The following is a 27684-nucleotide window of genomic DNA, read 5'->3' as shown; positions in this document are numbered from 1 at the left end:
CTAGCCGCTTTCACAGCCTGTTTGTTTGTAATCGCACTCTTGCAAACTATTCCAACTCAAACTTTAAGGGAAAATGTTTTTAAATTAAGACTGAAAGAGCCTATAATGATGGTGATGTTGAAGTCATGTGACTGTGCTGTAGTTAGTTTATAGTCTACATTTTTACTTCTGGCAATTGCATTTAGGCTTCAGCTGTGTTGATTTTATCATATTGTTGAAGATTATCATGATGAACAAAATGTGTAAGAATCGTACACTTGTCGTTCACAGAGCTTTTTTTCTGCAGTAATCCAAAAGCCAATGGAATAATCCAATTGGATTTTTATCGATGGAACCAGGCAGGGTGATGTTAATGTTCGGGTTGGAATACAAAAATAAAAATCACTGCATAATTAGTCATAGACCAATCAGTCAGGTTGACCCATAACCTATTGGTTGTTTAAAATGGAGACTAATTGCTATTTTAAGCTTTTAAAAGGCTCGGTTTGAGAGGTTGTTAGCTTTCTTCACATATATGACCCTGGAGAAAGACATTGTTTGAATCACTTGCAGGTCACCTGGACACTATACAGTAGGTTTGAGTATTTTCAGTGTATTTTATAGGGTTTCAGTTGAAATGGCTTAATAAAGAAAAGCTCAGATCTTTTATTTTAGGTAAAGACCTCATGGGAATCTCATGGGAAAACAATTATTTTGTGTTTTTGTATGAAAAGGTTTAATGACGATTTTGAAGTAGTTATGGCCACTAAACTTTGTCCAGTCACTGCAGGTGTGGCAGAAAGTTAATTCTGGATCCTTCCTGTAAGAGTATCGTGAGAGAGGCTTCACATCTGCTGAAACAGATGGCAGAGAGCTAGTTGAGAAACTTGATGTTGAGATGATCTGACCACAGCTTCTAGACCAAAGTGAGAGAACAACCTGAGTCCGCAGCCGCTCTCTTCACCCTACAGGAGAGATGTTCAAATATAGATATTTTATACTATATATGAGTATGAATTCCTATTATGAGTATGAAATCAGACTGTATGGAGCCTTTGATGATAAGAGTAGCTGAAGTCATCTGAGAGTCGGGTAAAATTAAGTTTAAGTGATGCTGAAGAGAGTGAATGGACCTGTGTCTGTCTGTCTAGTTATCGAGTAATTATGTGAAATAAGCAGTTTTGTGTCTTATTTGCTTTGGTCAAATTGCATTATATACACTACTATTCAAAAGTTGTTGTTTTTTTTTTGTTTGTTTTTTAAGTCTCACCAGGGCTGTATTTATTTGTTTAAAAATAGAGTAAAAACAGGAATTTTGTGAAATATTTTTGCTATTTAAAATCTTTTTTTTTTTTCTATTAGAACATATTTTAAAAATGTAATTTATTCCTGTGACGTAAAGCTGAATTTTCAGCATCATTACTCCAGTCTTCAGTGTCACATGATCCTTCAGAAATCATTCTAATATGCTGATGTGCTGCTCATTTCTGATGATCAATGCTGAAAGCTGCTTGATATTTTTGTGGAAACCATGAAGCATTTTATTTTTCAGGATTCTCTAATGAATATGAAGCTCAAAATAACTGCATTTATTTGAAACGGCAAAACTTTTGTAACATCATGAATGTCTCTACTGTCGCTTTTGATCAATTTAATACATCCTTGCTGAATTAAAAATTAATTTATTTTTTAAAAACCTTACAGACAATTGAACAGTAGTGTGTGTGTGCTCACTCTTCATTAAAAACAATGCATTGAAACTGAAATGGTGCGCTATTCAGTTACAAGGCTGTCAGTACATTGCATGCTGCTGAGAATGACCACTTCAGTTCTGTTTAGTCTCATAAAAATATCAAATCTATTCTTAAAAACTAGCAAACTACTGCAAGATTGAGTAGCATCTACCATATGTGCATAATATATGCAGGTAATACACAGTTCAAAGTAGCAGAAGTGTGGAAAGTAATGTGTTTTGGTTGTCAAAATCTTTAAGCCGTGAACAGAATTAAAAAGGCGTTCACCTTGTCTCAACATCCCGGCCTGATTGGCTTCATTTTGCGGTGTACATAAACTCCCAGCCGGAACTAGTCACAACCCTGAACGGATTTAAGTGAAAGTGACTGTGGATAAGAAACCCAGCCTCATTCTCTTTAATTAGGCTTTCTTGCCTGCAATGGATGGCCGTGTCCTCAGCCGAGCCGTCAGAGCCGTGCTGGAATCTGAATTGTCGTGGGTGTCCGTCAGGTAACGGCGCTGTTTGCACAGAGGTGTTTGAGATAATCCGACTCCTGTTAAGAAAACACAAGCAGGGCCGCCGGAGCAAAGCAGTGACGTGAGGCACCGAGTGGGATTATACCACAGCAATGTCAGACATGAGGAGAATCTATATTTAACAAGATTTTCATATATATTCCTGTTGAGACTTTTTCTTATTCCTTGAACGTCAACATTTCTAGAAGTGGCAGCACAATGGCTTGTTGTATTCATTTTAATTCTGTTGGTCTGCAACACATTGTTCCCGCTCAAGGGAATTAATTCTTTTCATGAGACTTCCTTCCATTTGTTGTGGCGTGTTTATCGATATCAGGACTCAGATGCCGAGGGCTGAGCAGCCACAATGTCAGTATAAAAACCTCTGACTCACATTTTCCTTCATGACATTGAATTAATGCCATCTCCGTTCCCGAGAACACGCAAACCATGCAAACCATGCACACATAGGACAGAAGTCCTGCGTTTTGAATTTCTTTTTTGCATTATTTGTAACTGATAGTGGTTGGTTGTTTTTGCAGTTGAACACTTGCAATGTTTTATTGAATTAAGGAATGAATGTTACCAGTTGATTTGTTGATGTAGACAGTAAATCGTAATCACTGATTATTTGCTGAGGACATGGCGTACATTTGTACAATGAACGATTTAGTCATTGGGTTTTTTGAATGGGTTTTTGGTTTTTATTGAACACAAGCGTAAGATACTTGCACGTTTTATTCTACAACACAAAATACATCAGTAAAAATCCCTTGAGATTTTTAAAAAAAGCTTTATTAGTCTTTAACAAATGTGGTTGCTAGGAAGTGTCTAAAGTAATCCAAAAGCCAGTGGAAAAATCCTACTGAGTTTTTGTCGAGGGAACCAGGGTGATGGAAGGTGATTGTCAAATTTATCAAATTATGTTAATGTATTATATACAGTGCCATTCATTAGCTGGGATCAGTAAGACTTTTAATGTTTTTTTGTTTTGTTTTTTTAAAGAAGTTTCTTATGCTCATCAAGGCTGCATTTATTTGATCAAAATACAGAAAAAAACTGTAATTTTGTGAAATATTATTGCAATTTAAAAAAAAGTTTTCTATTTTAATATTCTCTAAAATATCATTTATTCCTGTGATCAAAGCTGAATTTTCAGCATCATTACTCCAGTCTTCAGTGTCACATGATCCTTCAGAAATCATTCTAATATGCTGATTTATTATCAACAGTTGTGCTGCTTAATATTTTTTGGTACCTGTTATACTTTTTTTTCTGGATACCCTGATAAAGAAAAAGTTCAAAATGGAAATTTTGTGTTACAATATACACTACTATTGAAAGGTTTGGAGTCAGTATTTTTTTTTCTTTTTTTTTTTTGTAAGAAATTAATACTTTTATTCAGCAAGGATGTGGTAAATGGATAAAAAGTGATAGTAACGACTTATATTGTTAGAAAAGATTCCTATTTTGAATAAATGCTGTTCTTTTTAATTTTTTATTCATCAAAGAATCAAAAACAAAAAGTATCACAGGTTCCAAAAAATATTAATCAGCACAAAATTTTCAACACCGATAATAAGTCAGCATATTAGAATGATTTCTGAAGGATCATGTGACAATGAAGTCTGGATTAATGGCTGATGAAAATTCAGCGCTGTGTCACAGAATTAAATTATGTTTTAAAGTATATTAAAATAAGAAACCAATATCAGAAATTGCAATAATTTTTTTTTTCTGTATTTTTGATCAAATAAATACAGCCTTGATGAGCATTAAAAACATTACAAATCTTACTGATCTCAAACTTTTGAACGGCAGTGTATGTGTATATTAACTTAACACTATACTATTATATATTATATTAGCTTGTGTTTCCATAAACAATAAAGGTAGTAGATGTACTGTAAAGTCAAAGCAATATTCATCCACAATGGCTGACAAGCTCATTTTTATCTCGTCTTTCTCTCTTTTTCACCTCATTTGTACTGTAAGCATCAGTGAATGCACACAAGCATGGAGTCTGGATTCTTCCCGCTGACCTCGACCTCTCCAAGAGCACATTTATTTATTGGGTCGTAATATAAACAGCATGCCTCAGATTACGTCCACAGTGTAGCTCTTCTGGGATCCAGAAGTCTTTTGAGTGTACCCACTTTTTTTTTAGGCCAGATGGAGCTGAAAACTGAGACCTTTGGAAAGAGATTCAGTGATGGCCTGTTGATGGTGCAAAGCATTTTGGGAAGGTCAAAGCTTAAAATATCCTACTTTAGTTTAAATAAACTCAGCTAGTTTAGCTTCTTCAGTTCGGTACTGGGAATAACGAGTATCAGATGATAACACAATGGTACTATTTGACACAGAATACCATAATTGAAGGTTTTCAAAACAGTACTTTGTATCATTATTGTATTGCCACTCTAGGAAGGAATTGATGTAACCAAATTTGAGTTTAATAAAATTGACTGCATCCTCATTCAAGGAAATACATAAATGTAAGCACATGTTGGTTGTTTACGTAACTCTGCATCAGTAAAACTGATCAGAATTGATATGAAACTTCAAACAGACTTGTTGTGTTTTGGAAAATTCTACTAACTAAATTGATCAGCATGACACTGTTTTTATTTGAATTAGGCCTGGATATTGACACAGATTTCACAAATCAATTTGATTCCAATTTCGATTCTTTTGGATATACATCAGGTACGGTGCTTATCCATTTTTTAACTAATGCTGTAAACTGTTAGTTTATATGGGGAAAACTGTAAGTTGGTACAAAATTAAAGGGTAATATTAATCTTAACAGTCCAAATATTATTTTTTTTAGCTATAATAATGAACACTCAAATATTACAGACATTTAAATAACACACAAATCACTTTTTTAAATCAATTTTATAATAAGAAAATTGTTTCTACTCCAGTTTGTTGTTGAAATATAAACATTTAAACAGTGGTTTGTGGCTGTAACGTGTTTTTGTGACATAGCTCTGCTGACAAAAAAACAATAGAAACCATCACAAATTCTAATGGTTTCCTCAACAAATGCCATTACAACCATCAACTTTTAACCATTAAAGCCATTAAAAAATGTTTTCCTGTAGTGTGTTTTGGGACATAGTCCATTAGGATTTATTTGTTTTAACAAGCCACCAATAGAAGGTGACCAGTTAGCAGTAGAGACCAACAGGGTCCATTACAGTTTCCAGTAAAACCAGTACAAGTCCCATTATAACCAGTAAAACTATTACAAATTCTGTGATGGTTTCTTTAGTTTTTTTTTTTTTTTTTCCAGCAGGTAGGCTATTTATTCAAACATATAAGAAACATGACATGACTAACATGTTAACTAAAAATATGATAATGGATACGCAGTGCATATATTTATCAAAATCCTCCTTTCTATAGTATTTTTTTCTAGCTAGCTATTGAGTTTATGGTCATTGAATGTCTTTCCGGAGGTAAACGTGACGCTACGACATATTGTTTACAAGACGATTTATTGACAACATTTTCCGCATTTGAAACGGATTGAGTGATTACATGAGACACGATACATTTCAGTAAGCTGCGCTTTCTCTTTCGACATACCTTCCGATGTTCATTCATGTGTATTTCTTGATATTACTAATGGTAAATCGCAAGAGATGATCGGGTCACGTGAGCTCCGTGCTGCCGCTTGAACTGAATCACCTACAGTGATCAGTCATGGAACATCAAATGGCGCCAAAACGGTATTTATTGTTTGAATTTTGTCAAAACAATTGACAGAATTTGAAAGCTCAGAATTTGTTTCATATCAAAAAATAACAAAACACAAAGCCTATTGCAACTGGACAGCAGGCACTACAAATAATGTTCAGTGGAGTTTTGTTCACGCATCAACTGAAAACGTATTGCGTATTTATTATCATTTGTTGGTCTATCAAACATTTTTTAAAGAAAGGGTTAGGAGTAAACATTAAACCACCTCTATCTATCTATCTATTGTTCTGTCTATCTATCGTTCTGTCTATCATTCTATTTATCATTCTGTTTATCTATCTATCGTTCTATCGTTCTATCTATCGTTCTATCTATCTATCTGTCGGCCATTGTTTATAGGTATGTGAAGAAGGGACAGGAAGTGATGCATGAGGATCACGCATTAACTTTATGGTCTGCACCTCTGACTTACAGACCTCATTTTTACAAGATGTTTGTTTAGAAGACAAATCAACATCGTTGAACATCTTTAAAACTACTACATCGTCCAAATGCATATCTTATTAGTTCATCGTGTTAGGGCAATTCAGATGGCCAACGCAAAACAGCACAATGCAGACAATGTTGTTGCCGGACAGCAAGATGGATGTGTGTGTTTGTGTGTGCATCTCAGCGAGTGTGTGTTTGTGTGAGTCTGTTTACAGACTGCATGTGTTTACATTCCGGGGAGCCGGTCCAAGCTTCAGAGACTGCAGTAAATGAATGAAAGGAAATGCTTTATTCTGCTCGGTAATGGAAAAACACTCCACGAATTCAGCTGTGGTGAAAATGAAGCTGTCGTCTGCCAGCTCGCACCAAGATGGCACGATGTTCCCCTGACGCCATGAGAGGAGATCCTGGGAAAGGCCGGGAAACTCTTACTAATCTAGTTAAATGTGTCCTGTGTTCTGACTCCATAGGCGGCGTTTTAAGGCATCATTACTGCTAACAGAGATCATTCTCAAAATGTTGCGCTTGGTTTTCTCAAAGTTATGAACCTACAAATTGACTATACATTAACGTTCAACATTAATAGAACATTAAATGTTGGCATTGTTTATGCATCGTTCATAGAACATTTATTCCTAAAGCGTTTTAGTTGGTTTTTTTTAAATGTTACTACTTGTTTTGGAATGTTTAGAGAACATTCAAAAGTAACGTTCCCAATATGCAATATGATTTGCAGTTTGATCAAATGGAATGTTCCCTTAACATTCTCAAAACCAAGAAAAAAACGGGTGTTGTGAATGTTTTCTAACTTAAGGGGAACGCTAGTAAAACATTTATTCTTCAGTATCAAAGATTTTTTCTGTTTTATCCAAATTCTAATGATCTCATTAAAAAAGAAATTAAAAATGACAGTTTAACTACACAAAAAGACTATTTCATCCAATATCTGTGTGTTCTATATATGTATTATGTCTATAGAGTATTTCAATTTTAGCTTAGCAACATCTAAAACAAAAAGGAGTAAAGTGTTGACAAAAAGTAGTTTAAAATAATTTAATAGTAAATATTGTATGCTTATTAGAATACTGCGATACTGAATATGAATTAAAAGTTACTTTTAAACAATATTTGTGTGTTTTACGTATTGTTGGTTATTAGAGTACTGCAATTTTTGCTTAGCAAAATTGAATGTCAAATTCTATTGGAATCAAGTGTTGGTTTGAATATAGACAGTATTTAAATAAGTAAGTGAATGAATCACTGATTAGATTGAATTGAATACGTTTAGTTTGCATATGGGCAGAAATTGTGAAATTGTTGGATGCTCACATCTTCACTCGCTTTCTTAGCGCATCTTACCTGTCGAAATCATATGTTAAGAGCTGAACATTTATTATGGATCTATAACAAACTTTAGTTTGCTTTTGCATTCTCTTTCACCCTGCGAGAATACTCTGATGGTCTTCTGCATGCACTTTTCTTGTATGCATTGTATTATCCGATGGATTATTAGATTCATACAGTGGAGGATTTTATGCACACATTATTTGCATGTCTTTTTGTACAATTCAACAAAATCAAGTGCAGACTATTTTCTCATTGCATATCCTGTTTCACTCAGAAATACATACGATGTGGAAGTGAAATTGTTTGTGAGCTGGGTTCAAGTGTAGCTGAAAGGACTGATGCCTGTCGACACGCCTCGACTCATATACTCTCACCTCTCAATTCTTTCAGATCAAAGACAGTCACGTGACTCTATTCCAGCCGAGCTTTTGCACTCTGTGATCCACTCAGTTTGTCTGGATGCAGTGCTGCACCTCTGATGGAAACATCCTCTGGCTCCTTCAGACATGGACTCTTTTCATGTCTGGGTTTTGGCATTGCTCGTCGTTGTCTGTCAGATGAGCCTCGAGGCCCGTGAGATAGTGATCAGTGATTTTGTCAAAGATGGCGTTCTTCAGACACTTGGAGATTGTCAAAAGAAAGTCAGACTTTTGTTGCCTGAGCACGCATTAAACATCAAAGGTATGATGAAGTGATAAATGCTCTCAGTTTATGTTATTAGTATGATGCCACGGCTTATGAATGAACTGAAGAAACCACAGGAATTTTGTTCTGAACAATGATGTGCAGCCTTACAATACTAAAAATATAGACATTTTATTTCAATTGCAATTGGTTATTAATGTACATTTTTATTTGTTTGTGCATCTAAAGCTTAAATACATAACCTGAATACATCTGCAATGCAGAATGCAAACTTTAAAAGTGACTATTTTAGCCAATATTTACATATTCTATTTATTTAGTACTTGTTAATGTCAAATTCCGCTGGAATTAACGGATGTTATCTTAGAAAGCAGCTGCCTGTATAGGCAGTATTTAGGTAAATGAATGAATCAGGTTAATGAGTTATATGCGTTAGTCTACATTCATTAGGAAGCATATTTGTTCTAGAATGGTATTAAAAATATAAACAATTTATTGAATTGCTCTTGTTAACTTCCAATCATTATACAACTTTAATATATATTTATGCATTCAAGACTTTAATGCCTAGCATAAATGCTTCTGCAATGTGAGATGCAAACTATGGTGATGTTAAATATTATTATAATCTCAGTGCTTCAGTTTGCTCTCAAATAGAGGTCAATTTGCCGTAAAAGCTTGATGGTACTTGGAAAGCCTTAAGAGTCCAAGAACAACTGTTTGAGAACAAGATATCACCTTGATATCAGATTTCAGCTGTCCTTGAAGTCATTGCAGTTACTTTTTAAGAAAAACGTATTCACGTCAGCAGCTCAACAATTTATTTGAGGCACACTTTGATTTTACAAGTCATATTTGAGACCCTCACAAGTTATGTGCAGGCTGTATCAAAATGTTGACTTCCTGAAGACCTCCTGAAATTAAAATTGGCATTAATTTGGTCTTTGAGGTCATTTCTAGGGCACTCCTAAAAATTTAACTTTTTGCAAATGTGCACATGTAAAATAATGATAAAAAACTAACATTTTAGTTACTAAAGTCCACATTGCTCATTTTCATTTAGTTTAACTTGATGTACAAAAATAACTCAAACTGAAAAGCATTAAAAATGTAGACATGTTTAAAAAAAAAAAAAAAAAGATGAAATCCCAAATAATTACTAAAACTTTAAAATGAAAGTGGAAGATTTAAAAATAAAAACCAATGTAAAATATTAATAAAAAACTAGTATTTCAAAGTGCAACGCAGGGTTAATACAGTTGATGGAAACTAAAACCATAAAAATCATTTTCATTACTTGAAATAAAATAAGTAAAATAAAATAAAGCAAATGAAAAAATACAAATACCAAGTTACCAAGTCCACATTGCTCATTTTCATTTAGGTTAACTTAATGCACAAAAATAACTTAAACTAAAACTGAAATGCAAAAAGATATTTTAAAAATAAAAATGACAAAGTGCAACTAAAATTAATCAAAACTTTAAAATGAAAATGGTAATAAAAGATATAAAAATAAAAACTATAATAGTATTTCAATACTAAAACAACATTAGCTCAAACAAAATATTATTTTTTTAAAAAAATAAATAAATAAATAAAATTAAAAATAAATAAATAAATAGAAATCAGTAATTCAAAAATACACTGTAAAAAAAAAAAAGGCTTAAAAATCTTATGTATAATTCAATGTTGGTGTTTGGTGTTTCTTTGTAATTTATGAAATATAGTAGTAGTTTTAAAGTAAAAATCTTTTTCAAAGTAAATCCTTCAACATTTTAATGCAACGTGCAAAAAATCATTATACTAGATGCTTCACCAGAAACCAGTTGTGTGAAATACTGTGCAAGTGAGATACATCCGTCCCAAATTCCTTATTTAAATAACTAATGTAGCAAACTATTTCATGGGGTCTTTCATAACCGAATGTTCTTGGAGTTCGACTCGATGTCGTTTAACAAGTTGAGCTCCGTCTGGAACCGTCTGAGTTATTCCACAGCGGGCCAATGGCACTGGGTGCAGTTTTATGAGGTGCTGAAAAGACGACAACCTTTAGCAGGTCTTCTGCCAGCCCTGAACCTCCACCCGACCGACTCGTCTGTTAGCAAACTGCTTTCATTCTGACTGAAAACCTTGATCACAACCCGCACTGGAGCTTTGCCTGTCTGTGATTGAAGGTTATGAACCGTCACATCAGCATCACGTCATTTGCGCTTTGCATGCAATGCAACATTTTCTCTGTGCGTGTGATTTCTTTGAACCAGATTCCCATTGACTGGTTTTGGTTTTGTCTACTTAGTCTGTCTAGACTAGTCTTAGATGACTAAACAATATGTGTGCCACATCTTTGGGTTTCTGTTGCAAAATCTTTATGGAGCACCTCGATGGAATGAACTGGAGATTTATGTGGTTTTCAGTACAATGTGCTGATAAAGTGGTACAATTGGATATTATTCTTGTATGGGCTGGAATGAACTGAGACATTGCAAAGCATTTTTCTCTCCCATTTTTTTGCATTTGAAAGTGCTTACAATGTGACGCACACTGGAAAAAGTGGTGTACGCTGAAATGTTTTAAAAACAAAATTCACTCAAAAGAATGAAAAAAGAAACGGCAAGTAACACGTTGAATTAAACATGAAATTTTGAAATGGAGAAACAGTAATAGTATTTTCTTGTACTCCAATAATATTTGTTTTATTTATAAGTTTATTTAACGTTTTATTTAAATTTCACAAATAATTACAAAGAAATGGCGAAATTTTGAAGTAGAAAGACTGAAATAGTATGTTCTTTTATTTTCTTGCCCTTGGATGGCATTTATTTATTGACTGATTGGCTAATTGATTGAGTTTTATTTTTCAAATATTTTATATATTTAATTTAATTTAATTTTTATATTTGTTTTATTGCATTATTTTATTTATTTATTTATTTATTGGGGGATTTTATTTTAATTTAATTGTGTATATTATTGCATTTTTTAATTTTTTGCTCATTTAATTTGTTTGTATACTTGTATATGATTTGTATATTTTGTATATATATATATATATATATATATATATAAAGATCACTGGAGTTCATTTTACAATCAAATAAAATAAAATGGTAAAATCTTTATTATATATATATATATATATATATATATATAATAATAATAAATAAAATGGTAAAATCTTTAATATATAAAAGATTTTACCATTTTATTTTATTTTATTGTAAAATGAACTCCAGTGATCTTTTTTTAATTCAGAAATTAATAATAATAATAATAATAATAAAATAAATAGTTTTTTTTTAGTTATTTTGTATACGTTATTTAGTTATTTACCTAAAACAAAGTTATTTTGACAAACATTGAGGCTCAAGTTTCTCCAAACGTGTATGAGTTTCTTCTGTTGAACACAAAATAAGATATTTTGAAGAATGTTGGTAACCAAACTATTGACGCTAGCCATTGAGAAAAAATGCTATGGAAGTCAATGGGTACCAGCAACTCTTTGATGACCAACATTCTTCAAAATATCATCAGAAGAAAGGAACTCATACACGTTCGGAACAACTTGAGGGTGATTGGGTAAAATGATGACACATTTTATTTTGGGGTGTACTGTCCCTTTAAGTGAAGGGTCAACTGCACTGCAATTTGGGCAGTTCATAAACTCTGAGCTTTAAATGAGTGTGGTTGTTGTTTGAAGATAGCCACCATCACTCAGCGCTTACAGTAGCGCTCACTAAGGACGCCGGGCACAAATAGAAGCAGGCGATATTTCCTTTACGAGCTGTTCGCAGGACAAACACTGGGTTCCTTCATTAGACGTAGGCGATCTGGAAAGAGACGGCGGGGGGAGGATGCTAAATTCTGCTCTAATGTTGACGTCTGCATTTCATCAACACCCTTTTTTCTTTCGTCCCGTCTGTGCGTCGCCTAATAGCCCATGAGATGAAGACTTTGTGCTGGCTTTGCATGTGACGGCCTGCCAGCTCGCACAACCAACACCTCTCTCTCTCTCTCTCTCTCTCTCAAAAGCGATTAAACATCGCTGGGCCACATGCTAATGGATGTTTGGCCAGAAACGAGAGGTTGTCTCGCCGCTACTGTATCTGGCTTTCCACCAGCACATCAGATTGCCTGCCAAACTTGTGAGGGCAAAGTTAGACCCACTTGCTGGAATAATATTGATTTAGTTGGAGGAACTACCTGAGAGTGAGTGTGAAGTGGTCGGGATGCTTTTGGATTTTGCTCTGCAAGATTTGGATCGCTTCTTCTGAATATATTACTGCATACATTAGTACAGTATTACTGGCAGTTTATCAGGTGTTGTCGAACAGGTTCACTGGTTTTGCTGCACCATCTCCGGCCCATAGCGCCCTCTGTGGAGAAATGTTGATGCAATACATTTATTCTATTTTTCCATATATATTTTATTTTATTTGTTTTGATTTAATTTCATAATTTGTTTTAAATATAATTTTTCCCACTGTTTATTTGATTTTAAAACAAATTTTTAATATTTCATTTTTTATCATTTCATGTTAAAATTATATTTTATTTTGTTTGATTTTAATAGATTTTTAAGGAAGCAATTTTTTTAATTTGATTTGATATTTTTTAAATATTTTTATATTACTTTTTACTTTTTATTTTATTTTATTTTATTTTTATTATTTTCTTTCAATATTTTACTTAATATATTTTTCTATTTTAATTTTCATTTTGTTATCTTATTTCATATTTTTATTTCATTTGATTTAGATGTTTATTTTTATATTTTGTTAAATTTATTTTATTTGGTTTGTTTTATATATTTTATTTGATTTGCATTATTTTATTTTTTAAAGATTGTATTGTATTATATTAGATTTTTTTAAGATTTGAATTTTTTATTTTATTTTATTTTCCAGTTCAATATAAATGTATACTGATTATTTACATTGATTTGCATGTTGAATTAGCAGAATGAGAAAATGCAGAGCTTAGAGTTTGAACTTAATATATCACAGGACTCTTATGACATGGACTTCTAAATAATCACCTAGCAAATACCTAGAACACCCTAGCAACGCCCTGCCATCCACCCACAACACACTAACATTGTTTTGGCAATTTTTGCAAAGGCAAAATTTAGTATATAAATATTTTTTTATTTTAATTCTTTTAAAAAATTTCATTAAGTTTGTTTGCTGAAAATTTTATTTTTGTCAGGGTTTGACTCGGCACTCAGGCATCAGGGTTTGACTCGGTTACACGACCTTGTTGCTCTCGCTGGTGGATGCCGTTACTTCATCTACACCGTTTTCCATTCGCAAACATTATTCTGATGATTGGATTGAAACCAGCATGAATGCAACTAATATAGTATAGCTCAAACAGTCAAGCATACAGCTAGCAATGCCAAGGTCATGATTTCAATTCCCAGAGAATGCATAAAGTAAAAAAAAAAAGGATTAGCTTGTATGCAATGTTAGTCACTTTGATGAAAGCATTGCAAATGCATAAATGTAAAAAGCAGTATTTTATTACATTAGTAATTGTTTTACCAGTTTCCATTTTTTTGGGTGGTTTTTTTTTTAGGCTCACAAGTGTATGAAATGAAAATTTTCCCTCTGAAATATTGTGCATGAGTTATGTGGGCCATTTTATTATACATTAATGGTGCTCTCTTTTGTGGTAATTTGCAAACACCATTCACACTCACGCACTCTCTCTCTCTCGTTTGATTTTTGGTTATTTGTTTGTAAATGTATGTTGTGAATAATTTCTATTTTTGAACCATTAAATTGTTTTAAATAAAAGTAAAAGTAAAAAAAAAATCTCTCTCTCTCTCTCTCTCTCTCTCTATATATATATAATTACAAAATAGGTGTTATTATTAATATTTTGCATGAGCTTTTATATTTATGTTTTTGTTAAATCACAAGATTCTCACAATATTTTTGTATAATATTGTATTTTCATTTCAGCTTTATTTCAGTTAATGAACACTAGGCTGTTAAATGTGTGCTATTTTAGTAGCTTTCATTTTTTTTGTTTTCATTTTAATTTTAGTTTTAGTACTATAACTTAATTCAGTTAAACTTATTTTATTTCAGTTACTTCCCAATGCAACATTTCTAAACAGTTTTTTTTTTCATCTAATATTAATACTTTATATTTCAGCTTTATTTCAGTTAACAAAAACAAGGCTCTTATGTGTGAAATGGAATTTTCCCTTCTGTCTTTAACATTACAGATCCAGATTTCAGGATAATCCAGGATAACATGCTAGCATGCTACTAGATATGTTAAAGATATGGGAGAAACAGAAGTAGTAATATGTTAATATCTTCAGCCAATCAGCATCAGCTTTGTCATGACATCATGCAGCTCTAGAGTGATCAGTCACATGGTATTTACAGCTCATGTGATTGGCTAATGAGAGCCAGCTGAGAAACTGCTATAGAGAATGGTAATGTTAACAGTTAAACAAAGAAAAAAACACGTGCCGAGTCGAATCCTCAGATGGGTTGCTAGTAGAAACAGACTCTCACAAACAGAGAGTTGAGTTACATAGAAAGATTACAGCAGCCGTGAATACTTTATTGAGGATTCTTAAAGGTTTATGTTTCTAGGTCAACAGGCAGGAAAGTATTCATGAAGTCACTTTCATTCTAGCCAAAGTAATAAAGACATTTTATGTTCTGCCGGAGCACATAAATCTCTCTGAAGTGTGGGGAGATAATGTGGATCTTCAGAACGTTTGACATGTTTGGAGATGTTTTTGACATTGAGTTTGGTTTTCTTGTGATGGAGTAGCTGAATCTGAACACACACAAAAAAATCAGCAAATATTATTCAAACATATTCGGCTCTTTAAAGGGATAGTTCATCCCAAAAATGAAAATTGACTTTACTTTTTCTTTTTTCTTTTTTGTGCAGCACAAAAAGTGAAACTTCTGATTGCTTTGTGTGAGGAATCAGTCTGACGGATCAGTCAGATTCATTAACAGATCACTCAGTCATGAACCACATTAACTGACTCTTTTAAAAGATCAAAAAAAAAAAAAAGAATTATTAATGAATCTAACTTCTCTTTAACTCCCGTAAACATCTAGAGGGGTATGAAGGTTTTCCAGTGAATAATAACTTACATTTTGGTCTGCTTGTCACATAGTTTTATCATATGGCTTTAGAAGACTTTATATTATATGGTTATATGGATCACTTTTATGAGAAAATGAATGTGCTTTTCTGTCATTTTGAAAACTCATTAACTTTAATTTTCTTTAAAAAAGAAAAAAAGCAAACAGAATCTTCTTTAAAACTTATTTTTATACTTTTATGGTATTTATTTATTTATTTTTTCAATTGGAAATTTCATTTTAATTGTCTTTTAATCATTTTTATTATTATAATTTTTTTTTTTAAATACTTCTATTTAGCTTTAATTTATATTTTATTTCAGTTTTAGTTTTAGTAATGTTTGTACAAATTTTCAGTTAGTGCCAGAACAACATTTCTCATTTTCTCTGAAGTTTTTAGTTTAAGTTTTTCATCTAACATTTATATTTTACTTTGTTTCGGCTTTTTCAATTAACAGAAACAGTATTTCATAGTTTTGGTTTTAGTTACCACTTAACAGCACTGCTTGATTTCAGCTTTTTCAATTTATAAAAACTTTTTAGTTTCAGGGTATGTTTACATGACAGTGATGTACTAAAAATGGAAAAGTTTTGCATACAATGACAATGTTGTGAAAATTATCCCTGTTAAACATGGATCTGCGAAAACCACTAAAAACTTTGTATTATGCATGCCAGGCCAGCAGTTGGCGATACCACTTTGTAAGGAAGCACTGTGTACCTATGAACTCAACATGTAATATGCATGCGCAAGATGTCACTATTTTCACAAATTCCCGTTTTCGTAGTTTACACAGATATGATAACATTATTGTTATCAAAAACTTGAACTTTGAAAGCCTTTTTTTTTTTTTGCAGTTTGCATTTTCAAGCCCCCAAATTGCCACTGCTGAACAGCCAAAATGAATAAAAAATGTTCCATTTTTAGTTAAAAATGGTGTCGTGGAAACAACCATTTAACACTGCTTTAAAAATTCTCTGTTTGTGTTCTATGGAAGCAAGAATAAGTTACACAGGGTTTGAACAAACATAAATGGTGAGTAAATAAAGGCAAACTTTTCATTAGCCCTTTAAAAATCCCCTCAACCTACATTTTCCCTTTATATCCATCAGTGCAATCAGTGTCTCTTGTTTTAATCTCAGCCTCAGTGTTGTTTCCAATTTGAAGCACAAAAGAAAGAACAAAACAGCAAGAAAAATAATTTGGCATCTCTTAAAATATGCCTCCCTCCCTTCTCTTCCAGAGGTTCTGTAAACTCATAGACAGATTAAAAGTGACATGTTTATTTTCTCTGTAAAATAGCATTTGGGTTTACAACCACCCGAGCACTTTGGGTTCATGGTGATTGATTTAGCAGTAATAAGGAGTCTGTTTCGCCCATTTTATTACATGAGAAATTGTTTTCTTTCTTCTGGGACTGAATGGAGACGCTGATTGTTTTTGCCGTGCGAGCGTGATTGCAGCTAATTGGTCTCTTTGGTTCTGATGTGCGACCGTGATTGTGGGTAATGGGTCTGATTGGCTCTGTTGTAAAAGTGCGATTGTGGTCAATGAATCTGATTGATTGTGATTGGCTAGAGTTTTCACAGGAGCCAGAGTTTGCCTCTGCTGGTAGAGTTTGTAACTACACCATGTTGGACTAACTTGACCAAGCTAACCAGCTGGTAATCTCATTAGTTCTGTTGTATAAAATGGCTAATTAATCTGATTGTCTGTATTACATAAGCACGATTATGACTAATGAATCTGATTGGATTGTGGGTAATTGGTTTGCATGTGGAATTCAGTTGCATTTTTTCTTTGAAATCATTAAGCAGTTTCCAGCCTTCCTCCTTTAAACAAATACTTCTTATTTTCCAGCTATAGTATAGTAGGGTTGAATTGGTCTGACCTTTGTGTTAAAGCCTGTTTTCTCATTTACTAAAGTGTAAAGACTCATCGTTCTTTCGCACTGAACTTTAGCCATGGCTAAATGAACATTTCCCAATAAAAGAACTTTTATTGGCATTCATTTTATCAAACCAAGCAGTATTGTTAAACTGCAAGTGGTTTTTCCATGTTTTTAAGTACATTTTAAGATCTGATCCTATATCAGTCCATCTTTTAGTAGGAATAGTTCACCTAAAAACAAAAAAAGCAGAAACATGCACTTTTCTAAGCATGCCTTTTCCAATGAGAAGACAAATTTATGCTGTTATCCAAAACCTTCTGCAAAACTTGTATTTGCATCAGTGCTGAGATGAAGAAAATGGTGTGTCCAAGTGGCTTGCCATATTTGATGTTGTTGATGCCAAATTGCATCGATCCATGCATGTGTCGTTACTGGACTGAATTGAAAAAAAATACCTTTTAGTACTTTGAATAATGGATTAATGTCTTTAATTTCAGTCTGTTCCTCACACGAAGGTATGGAAGCCCATTTCCTCCACAAAAAAAAAAACAAACAAACAAACAAAAATTTAAATTAAACAATTTGGGCTTTTTTTCTTGCAATTGCGAGTCTACATCTTGGAATTCTGACTTCCAAGATGTGCAATTGTGAGTTATAAAGTTTTTCTGGCAAATGTGAGTTTGTATCTCGCGCTTCTGACTTTTTCCCCACAAATCTGACTTATTTTCTTCAATTCTGAGAAAAAAATTGCAATTTAGACTTCTCATAATTTTGAGTTTATATCTCGCAATTCTGACTTCATAACACGATTGCGACATTATATTGCACGATTCTGAGAAAAAAGTCAGAATTATGAAATAAAAAGTCGCAATTACCTTTTTTATTCTGTATTCAGTGGCGGTAACAGGCTCTCATACAAAACTCTCATATAGATTAAAAAGGCTTGAAATATTGTGCTTAAGTCATATAGACTGCTTTGAGGGTTTATTTAGAAGCTTGTGGGAATTATGAGAAGTCATTGCACGTAAAAATTGTGTGAAGATGCATCTAAATTCATCTTTTTGTGTTATGTAGAAGTTAGAAAGCCATTTAGAATGACTTGAAGTCGAGTAAATGATGACAGAAATTAAATTTTGGGTCTTCATGACTGGGCATTCAGACAAATGGGTTTCTGACTTTAAATGTTGTTGAATGCATCATTTTCCCTCCTTTCACTGGCCTCAGCGTGAGATCTGATGAATGGTGTGTTTTATAGTGTTAGGGCTCTTAAGAAAAAGGACCAATTCGTCGTCTTTTCTCCGCAGCGGGGACACTTCAGTAATGAACAAGCACTTTGGGTGCCATACTAAACTCCTAAAAGCTTTGTACTGTAAACAGCATGAGAGTAATTTAATGGCTAATGCCACCATAAAGAACGTCCACCGCTTTCATGCAGCATCAGCAGAGAGACTCCTGCATTTGTAATGAAGTAGTGAAGGACGTCTGTGGATTCTAGAGTGAAAACTAAGGTTTCAGCTTCATTAGATGTCGGTTCGAGTGTTGGCTGACAAGTGTTCAAATGAAACGTTTGCCATTTCTTACCAGCAGCATTGAGGAGACTCTGTGGAAACTGGCTCGGAATTGCTGGAGCTCTAACCCTGTAATAAGCTTTAGTCTCCTGCTTTGATGGGCATCTGTTTCCTCACAGCAGTGAGACAGAACTGTACTGTGAAGACAGATTTCACTGTTCAAACTGTGTGGAATCACAACCGAGGCCAAACAGTTTTGTAGTTATTTTGATTTTGCACAACACACCCTCATGTTCAACACATACTTGCCAAAGAGCTCTTAGAATTTACTGCATAATTTGATTTATGGCTGGGCTGTTTGACTTGGGCCTGTAAGAAACCACTTAATTACCACCCAGAGCTCCCTAGCAACCACTCAGAACACCTTAGCAACTGCATAGCAATGCCTTGGCAACCACTCAGAACACCTTAACAACTGCATAACAATACTCTGGCAAATGTCTAAAAAAGTTTAGCAATTGCATAGCAATGCCATGGAAACCATCCAAAATACCTTAGTAAATGCACGAAAAGTCTCTGGCTACCACCGAAAACGTATAGCAATGTCCTACATAGCTACGTCCTGGACACCTTAGCAACTGCATAGTAATTCCCTGGCAACCACTCTAAGCATTAAATCAAATGCATAGTAACGCCCCGATAATCATCCCAAACACCTTATCAACTGCAATTTAACTCCCTGCCAACCAATCGAAACACCTTAGCAGTGCCCTGGAAACAATTTAAAACACCTTAGTAACTGCATGGCAACACCCTGGCAAGCATCCAGAACATCTTAACAATTGCATAGCAACACCTTGGCAACCACTCAAAACACCTTAGCAACTGCATATCAAAGCCCTGGCAACCAGTCAGAACACCTTAGCAACTGCATAACAGTGCCCTGGCAACCATTCAGAGCATCTTAGAAACTACACAGCAACACCTTGGCAACCATTCAGAACATCTTAGAAACTGCACAGCAACACCTGGCAACCACTCAAAACACCTTTGTAGCTCCCTGGAAACCACTCTAAACACTTTAGCAACTGCATAGCAACACCCTGGCAACCATTCAGAGCATCTTAGAAACTGCATAACAGCACCCTGGAAACCACTCCAAGCATTTTAGCTACAGCACAGCAACACCTGGTTAACCACCCAAAACACCTTAACAATTGCATAGCAACACCCTCGCAACCATTAAAAACTTGTTGGAGTAACCATGACAACCTCATTGACCTTTATCAGGACAGAATGTGTTTTGTTGTCAGGCTAAAGCGATACGCAGCAGCAGCTCGACTGCAGGAAATGCCAGAGCGCTGCTGAAGGATCCTAATGTTGAGTTTGGCTTCGGTCCCAGAGGTCACAGCAATATGAGATGCTGAAGGCCTCACAATTACGTCTGAACTGGGATCAGCTCTGCCCGTTTGTCGGCTCTCTTCCTCTGACCAGGTTATGGATGGAATTGTGAAATGCGTTTGCTCTGCCATGCTGGATCAGCAGCTTTTCGCTTGACTGTTTCTATTTACTCGCCCGAGGCGAAAACATGTGTCGGTTTTTCTCCAAATAGCAACTCGAAGACTCTTGATTTCCTTTTTCTCAGCAGATGTGGACGAGTGTGCAGAGGCCCTGGACAGCTGCAGTATGGATGCCATCTGTCAGAACACCCTCAAGTCATACAAATGCATCTGCAAATCAGGATACAAAGGCGACGGGAAGCACTGTGAAGGTGAGAAACACTTACTGAGAGATGAAGATGCAAAAACATGCATGACAAATGAGGTCAGAATACAAATGCTTGATTGCTGTAACTGAATTACTTTTCTCTTGAAAAAATAAGGGATTACTAATTTTTTTGTAATTTAATTACAGTTACTTCTTATGTAATTGCATTAAATACAGTATAGACTATAGAACAATTCTATATAAAACTAGTGAATTTATCATTGAAATTTAACGTCTAATGCTAAAATCAGGGTTTGAAATTAACCAGGGCTTGTGGCAAAAATGCCACAAAAATGAACAAAAATGCCCCATAAGTTGAAGATAAAGGTAATATGATAATTACAATAAATCTATTACAGCTGTTGCGATAAAAATGAAACACAAAAAGTGTTAATTAATTACATTTAGAACTGTGCATGTGCATCAAATTGTTTTCTTTTTTACAGCGTTGAGTCTTCTAACCAATCACACGTGTTTCTGTTGAGCTTATGAATGCGATGGCCAATCACAGGCGTTTAGATTAGTCAACGCTGAAAATGCCGGAGTTTTGTTTGAGTGCTTGCTCGTGAATTGTCATCATAAACAACAAAGTGCAGAAAAGATGTTAGATTCAGTGATTATAACGTTAGTTAACTTGCGTTAGATTGTCATATTTGTCTGTGTAGCTAGAATGTGATGTGCAGACGTTTAACGTTGTATATGTATTCTATTAACAAACATTAATAATCATTATTATAATATCAAGAGCAACAATCAATAACAATGTTTTTTTGTCACAATATTACAGCCTTATTAGTTCTGTATTCTGATTGATTGAAGTAATTGGTTAAATTTAAGTAGCTGACATTAAACAGAGATGCAATACAATATCTAAATATTCTTAAATCAAGATACATTTACCTGAGAATCAAAATAACGTCACGGGTTACTTATGTAACACATGTTCTCTGAGTAGGGAACGAGGCGCTGCGTAGTTTACGCAATGGGAACACCCCCAGGTGTGACAATTGTCTAAAGCCCTTATAGAATCACGCCAATTCATTGGTTGATGGCGTGAGATACCGCCCCTACATCACACGTGTTTGACATAGCTCGCGCCATCTTACCCCTCAGATTTTCCTGTCGAAGAAGCAGGTCAACAGCAAGAGGTGCTTGGCAGTGGACGCAGCATCTCGTTCCCTACTCGGAGAACATGGGTTACGTAAGTAACCCAAGACGTTCTCTTTCATAGGTTCACTCAACGTTGCGTAGCTTATGCAATGGGAACGATATACCACACATGCCAAGCTAACGCGCTACCAGGTCTGGCCCATTACAGACCAGAACACTAAAAAACAAATCACAGCTGGCTCAAACAGAAAGAACCTGGGAGCCAGGAGCCGTGTTCACATCAAGGTAATAGAACCTGACAAAAGTATGGGGAGAGGACCAACCTGCTGCCATACAAATGTCCTCCAGGGGTACTCCTCTAAACAAAGCTTGGGAGGAGGCCACCCCCCTGGTGGAATGAGCTCTGATGTCTAGAGGTGAAAGCAGACCGCGCACCTCGTAGGCCAACGAAATAGTATGAAGATCATCGCCCTCACTCGAAGAGGAGGGAGAGAAAGCCTGCAACACTACCACCTGTGAACGAAAAGATGTAGAGAGAACTTTGGGAACATAACCAGGTCTAGGTCTTAAGAATGCCTTGACCAGACCAGGAGCAAACTCAGTGCAGGACTCGCTGACAGACAGAGCCTGCAAATCCCCACATGCTTAACAGAGGCCAACGCCAACAAAAGAGTAAACTTTAGTGTCAGAATCCTCTCGGATTCTAGAGCTGACTCTAGAGGTTCAAAAGGAGGCTCCAGCAACCCCTTCAGGACAACAGAAACTAGGAGGACGAACCGGCCTCAAGCACTTAACCCCACGCATAAAGGAGGAGACCAAACGATGTCTACCCAGCAGGACATCGTCCGAGTCCCTTCGAGCAGCAATAGCCGCAACGTAGACTCTCAGGGTGGTAGCGGCCGCTCCAGCCGAAAACCTATCTTGTAGGAACTCCAGCACTGAACCAACTGGGCAGTTAACTGGGTCCACAGCATGAGCCGAACACCAGGATTCGAAAACCCTCCATTTGGAGAAATAGAGTCTCCTATTGGAAAGGGCCCTGGCACTATTAATGGTCTCACGGACTCCATCTGAGAGATCAAAGGCTATGGGTGACCTCTGATCGGCCATACCCACAACTTCCAGATCTCTGGAAGTGTGTGCCAAATTCTACCCTGGAGCTAACACAGCAGGTCTCTCCTGATTGGAATCTCCCACGGATCGCCCTCCAGAAGGGAGACCAACTCCGAGAACCACGTCTGGGAAGGCCAGAACGGGGCTACTAGGAGAATGCTGACTCCACACGTCTTCACCCTGCACAAGACTGCTGGGATGAGCTTGACCGGAGGGAAAGCATACAGTTTCATGTCCAGCCAGGATTGTGCTAGCGCATCTATCCCCAGAGGGGTAGGGTGAGAGAGGGAGAACCAAAGGGGACATTGGGTCGACTCCTGAGACGCAAAGAGGTCCACCTCTGCCGTGCCGAATCGTTCCCAAATCTGAGCCACCGTGTGGTGATTCAGCATCCATTCCCCTGACCTGAGTTTCTGTCTCGACAGAAAGTCCGCCGCTAGGTTCAGGACCCCTGTGACATGGACCGCTCTCAGGGACAAAAATTTGTCCTGTGCCCAAAGAAGGAGTTGGCGCGCATGCCTGTTTAGGGTGCGCGACCGTGAGCCCCCCTGGCGACTGATGTGAGAGACCACCGCCATGTTGTCCGTCCTGACAGTGACATAAGTGTGCGCCAGGAATGGAACAAAGTGAATGAGAGCCAGATGAACCGCTCTCAACTCCAGGCTGTTTATGTGCCAGGCGAGGTACTTGCCCAACCAGACACCACAAGCCGGCCTTCCCTCGAAGACTGCCCCCCACCCTGAGAGGGAAGCAACCCCCATTTCCACTCCTCTCCGGAGAAAATTGGGGTCCCGCCACACTAAGATGGCATGGAGACAGACACCTGACACTCTTAGTAGGCGGAGGGATGGCCAAGAGGGGCGAATACCCATGGACTTCATCCACCAGAAGAGCGGTCTCATATGGAGCAGCCCCAAGGGAAGAACCAGGGAAGCCGCTGCCATGAGGCCTAAGAGCCTGCGACACAGGTCCAGTGACACGCGGCGACCCAGCCTGAAGCGGACCGAGCACAATTGGATGCTTTCAACCCGAGCAGGGGCCAGATGGGCCTGCATCGAGGTCGAGTCCAAACAGACCCCCAAAAATGTGGTCTGCTGGGCTGGAGCGAGCATGCTCTTCTGGCCATTCAGCCGGAAGCCAAGCGCATGAAGGTGGAGAAGGAGAGAGTCCCTGTGACCAATCACCTGCTCCCTGGAACTGGCTAAACTGAGCCAATCGTCCAGGTAGTTGAGGATTCGGATCCCCTGAGGGGAGAGCCTTGTATTGGTAAGCCTTTCCCCCAAAGGCGAACCTGAGGAACTTCCCGTGTCTCTGAACCACCTGAATGTGGAAGTAGGCATCCTTCAAGTCGACAGTGACGGACCAGTCCCCCTCTTGGACTTGGGAAAGAATGTGTCAACATCCTGAATTTCCCTCTGTAGAGGGAGTAATTCAGCCTGTGCAGATCTAGTATAGGATGCAGACCCCATCCTTCTTCGGGACTAGAAAGTACCGGCTGAAGAAGCTGCGGTTTAGGTCCGAAGAGGGGACCTCCTCTATAGCCCCTTTGAGCAGAAGAGAGGAGACTTTCTGTTGTAGGACAGAAGCCTCGTCGGTGCTGTTCACAGCAGTAAGAAGAACCCCGTTGAAACGTGAGGGTTGCAAGCAAATTGGAGTGTGTAACCGAACTGGATCGTACGAAAAATCCAGGGCGACACTCCCGGCAGGTAACTCCAGGCATGGAGGAAGGCCAACAAAGGTAGCTGAGTGGAACAGTTCAAGGTATTACCAACACGGGGTCCCCGCTCTGAACGTCCCCCTGAAGGGGCCGTAAAGGCAAGGGCAGGAGATACTGACGCCGGCACCAAACCTGCCATACTGCGCCCAATCGCCCGCGCTGTATGTTTAGTAGCGAGAAAACTCGACGAGAGAATTCACGCGGTGACACCCAGGCAATGGAGGGAGAGAAAGTGAAAACCGCTCACTCTCCATAGCCTTGATCTCCGCATCCGAACTCCAGGCCACGGCTTCACGGAGGGAGGAGACCTCTGGAGCGGTGTGGCGGGGGAGAACGGCAGATTCTCGATGAAAAACCGTGAGTCTAGCGCACAAGGTTTTTAGAGTAAAATTCTCGCTGTACTTGCAGTTAGAAATGCCAAAGATAGCGTCTCGTGCATGAGCCAGGCCCATACATCTGACGCACTTACCGTGCTGGTCGTCACTTGCAATGAGACGGGAGCACTGTGGCTGGCACCGACTAAAGTCCATTGCACTCACCGTTAGGAGAAGAATAATTCCACACATGCGGTCGCTGAAGTGGAAAGAATCCAAGACTAAAACGTCGCCGAGAAATGGGCCAGAAAAAGGATAAGGGCTTCAGACTATCGTCACACCTGGGGGTGTTCCAATTGCGTAAGCTACGCAGCGTTGAGTGAACCTGAAGCGAAATGAAGTGAAGTGATGAAAAAATAGGGGTAAGGAAAATAAACTTAATTTAAAAGGGAAAACAAGTGTGTTTTTCTTACATCTTGTCATTTTTGCAGCATTAATATGCAAAAACCAGCAACAGGCATTATAAACTAACAATAGACATAATAAAATTAAATACAATTTCCAAGCTACCCATTTTAAAATCTCTCTTTTCCAAGCACAAATCTAGCCAAACTTGAGGTTTAAACCATAAGAAAACAATTTGCCATTAGGGAAAGATAAATAAATGTGATTCAAATCTTAATAGCTAATGCTTCTCAAATATATTTATCTTGTTTAAGCATGGTCAGATATTTTTTCTTGGAAACAAGACAGGATTACTGATTAAGAAACGGTTGTTTTTGCCATGTAGTCTATAATAAGATCACTCTGGTCGATACTCTGTGTGTGTGTGTGTTCAGAATCTTCAAGGTCTTCTTCTCCATGTCTTATTTCTGCAGTTCCTTGGCTTCATTTTCAGACTTACCTGAGGGAAGGGAAATAGGTGTTCAAATGCAAGATTAAAAAGATGACAGACTCAATTCTTTACCCTTTGGACGTTAAATAGAGCATGAAATATCTTACACGTTACCAATAACTTGGACTTGGCCTGGTAATTACAGCACAGTCCCAATCACATCAATGCAGGGCCAGAAATTCATTTTTCTATTTCTGGAATTGATTTTAAGGGTAATTTTTACCTTCATGAGGGAAATGTTTGTAATTACCTCATTAAAAGTGTCTTTGTTGTCTTTTATGTCAAATAATTACAGGGGTCATGAACTGAAAAAACTGAATTCCCTTGATCTTTTAGCATATAAGAGGTCATTTTTAAGAACTCAAGTTTTAGAACTCAAAACGTTCTCATTTGTCTAAAAACAGTTTATATTGAAGGCAGTTTGCTGAAACGACAGTTTGTGGAATGTTCCACTCTATAATGTAATAGTGTGGATAAGTGCCGCCTCTGCAGAAATAGATCAATGCCTGCTTTTACATCGATGCCTGTTTAGCCCCGCCCACCGATTCTACATCGCTGCCTGTTTAGCCCCACCCACTGATTCTACATTGCTGCCTGTTTAGCCCTGCCCACCGTTTTGCGCATGTAGCATTTACAAGAGAGGTGAACGCACAGGTCTATGCAGAAATCAAACGATAAAGATTCTCCGAAGACAACGAGACGCTGTCCAGTGCCAAGTTGTGGAAAAAAAACCGTTTGCATTGCCTTCCTTCTGATCCCAACGTTAGGAAAGTGTGAAAATACTCTGGACTGTCGCCTGTAAAATTTTATCAACAACAGCAATCTTTACACAGCAACAAACTGAAACATCTGACATGCCATCATGTTTATTTACACCGACTGTTTAATTGCAGTTTAAAGGCGGCATACGTGTATTTACACAACAATTGCATAATGTATAAAGCCTACAGTAAAAATATAAATTGTTATAAATTATAAATATATAAATTATTAAATAAAACAGGAATTTATTACACGGTAACTGCAATATTTAAAAAAAACAAATACATTTTTAATTGCATAGTAATAATGACTGTTAATGTTAATTATTAGAAAATATACTGTAACAATGCTTTTGTGAAACAGCATGTCATATTCTGGCTACACAGACAAGACAAACTAAGAACTGTTTATGAATTCATTTAATGCATTTTACGAATTAGAAAAGACAAAAGCCTTCCAAAGGCATAGTAATACATAGTTAAATAACCCACTGAATGATAATTAAAATACAAATTAATGAACTGAAATGTTGAGAAAACACTGCTTAAAACCCAGTGTTGAAATGCTGTGTGGCCTCTCAATTTTCGGTGTAATTATAGCCACCTGACTAGTGACTGGTCTTTGTGTGAATATCCACAAAACTGGAAGACTTTCTGAATTTATATAAGCAGTAGGCTATTTTAGTAATTTAAATGATGAAAATGAAGAATTAAAGATAATAAATACATTTCTATTACTGTATGTTGATATGTATTCATTAAAAAAGTAACTGTAGTCTGATTACAAGTATTTTAAATGTAATCAAATTACAAGAACTTAATTTTTGGAATCTGATTACGTAATCCAGATTACATGTAATCAATTACTACCCAGCTCTATATATTGTATACAGAAAGGGACCAAAGATTATTTGCTATCATCTATCTAGCAAGAGTTTAAGCACTCTCAAAAAAACTTGTTATAATCACTGAAGCTGTCTTGTATATCTTACTTGCATCGTACGTTCATCATTGCGTTCATTGGACATTTTGTTTCTTTAGGACAGTTAGTTCATCAGTGTCAGT

At 36.6% G+C, this 27684-nt stretch overlaps 1 protein-coding gene across 6 annotated transcripts in view; it reads left to right on the top strand.

Annotated features, from left to right (window-relative positions):
- Positions 1–27684, top strand: part of scube3 (signal peptide, CUB domain, EGF-like 3) — a 116235-nt gene that overhangs the window by 10164 nt on the left and 78387 nt on the right. For 4 of the 6 annotated variants that reach the window (XM_058764221.1, XM_058764218.1, XM_058764216.1 and 1 more), the window contains exon 2: positions 20588–20713. In XM_058764221.1, the coding sequence (XP_058620204.1) occupies positions 20588–20713 (126 nt within the window). The remainder of the gene's footprint in view (positions 1–20587; positions 20714–27684) is intronic. The other 2 variants (XM_058764220.1, XM_058764217.1) reach the window with 1 other exon arrangement.

Source organism: Onychostoma macrolepis, chromosome 23 (assembly GCF_012432095.1).
Source record: "Onychostoma macrolepis isolate SWU-2019 chromosome 23, ASM1243209v1, whole genome shotgun sequence".
In the NCBI taxonomy this organism is placed as follows: Eukaryota; Metazoa; Chordata; class Actinopteri; order Cypriniformes; family Cyprinidae; genus Onychostoma; species Onychostoma macrolepis.
This window is presented reverse-complemented; position numbering and strand designations above follow the sequence as displayed.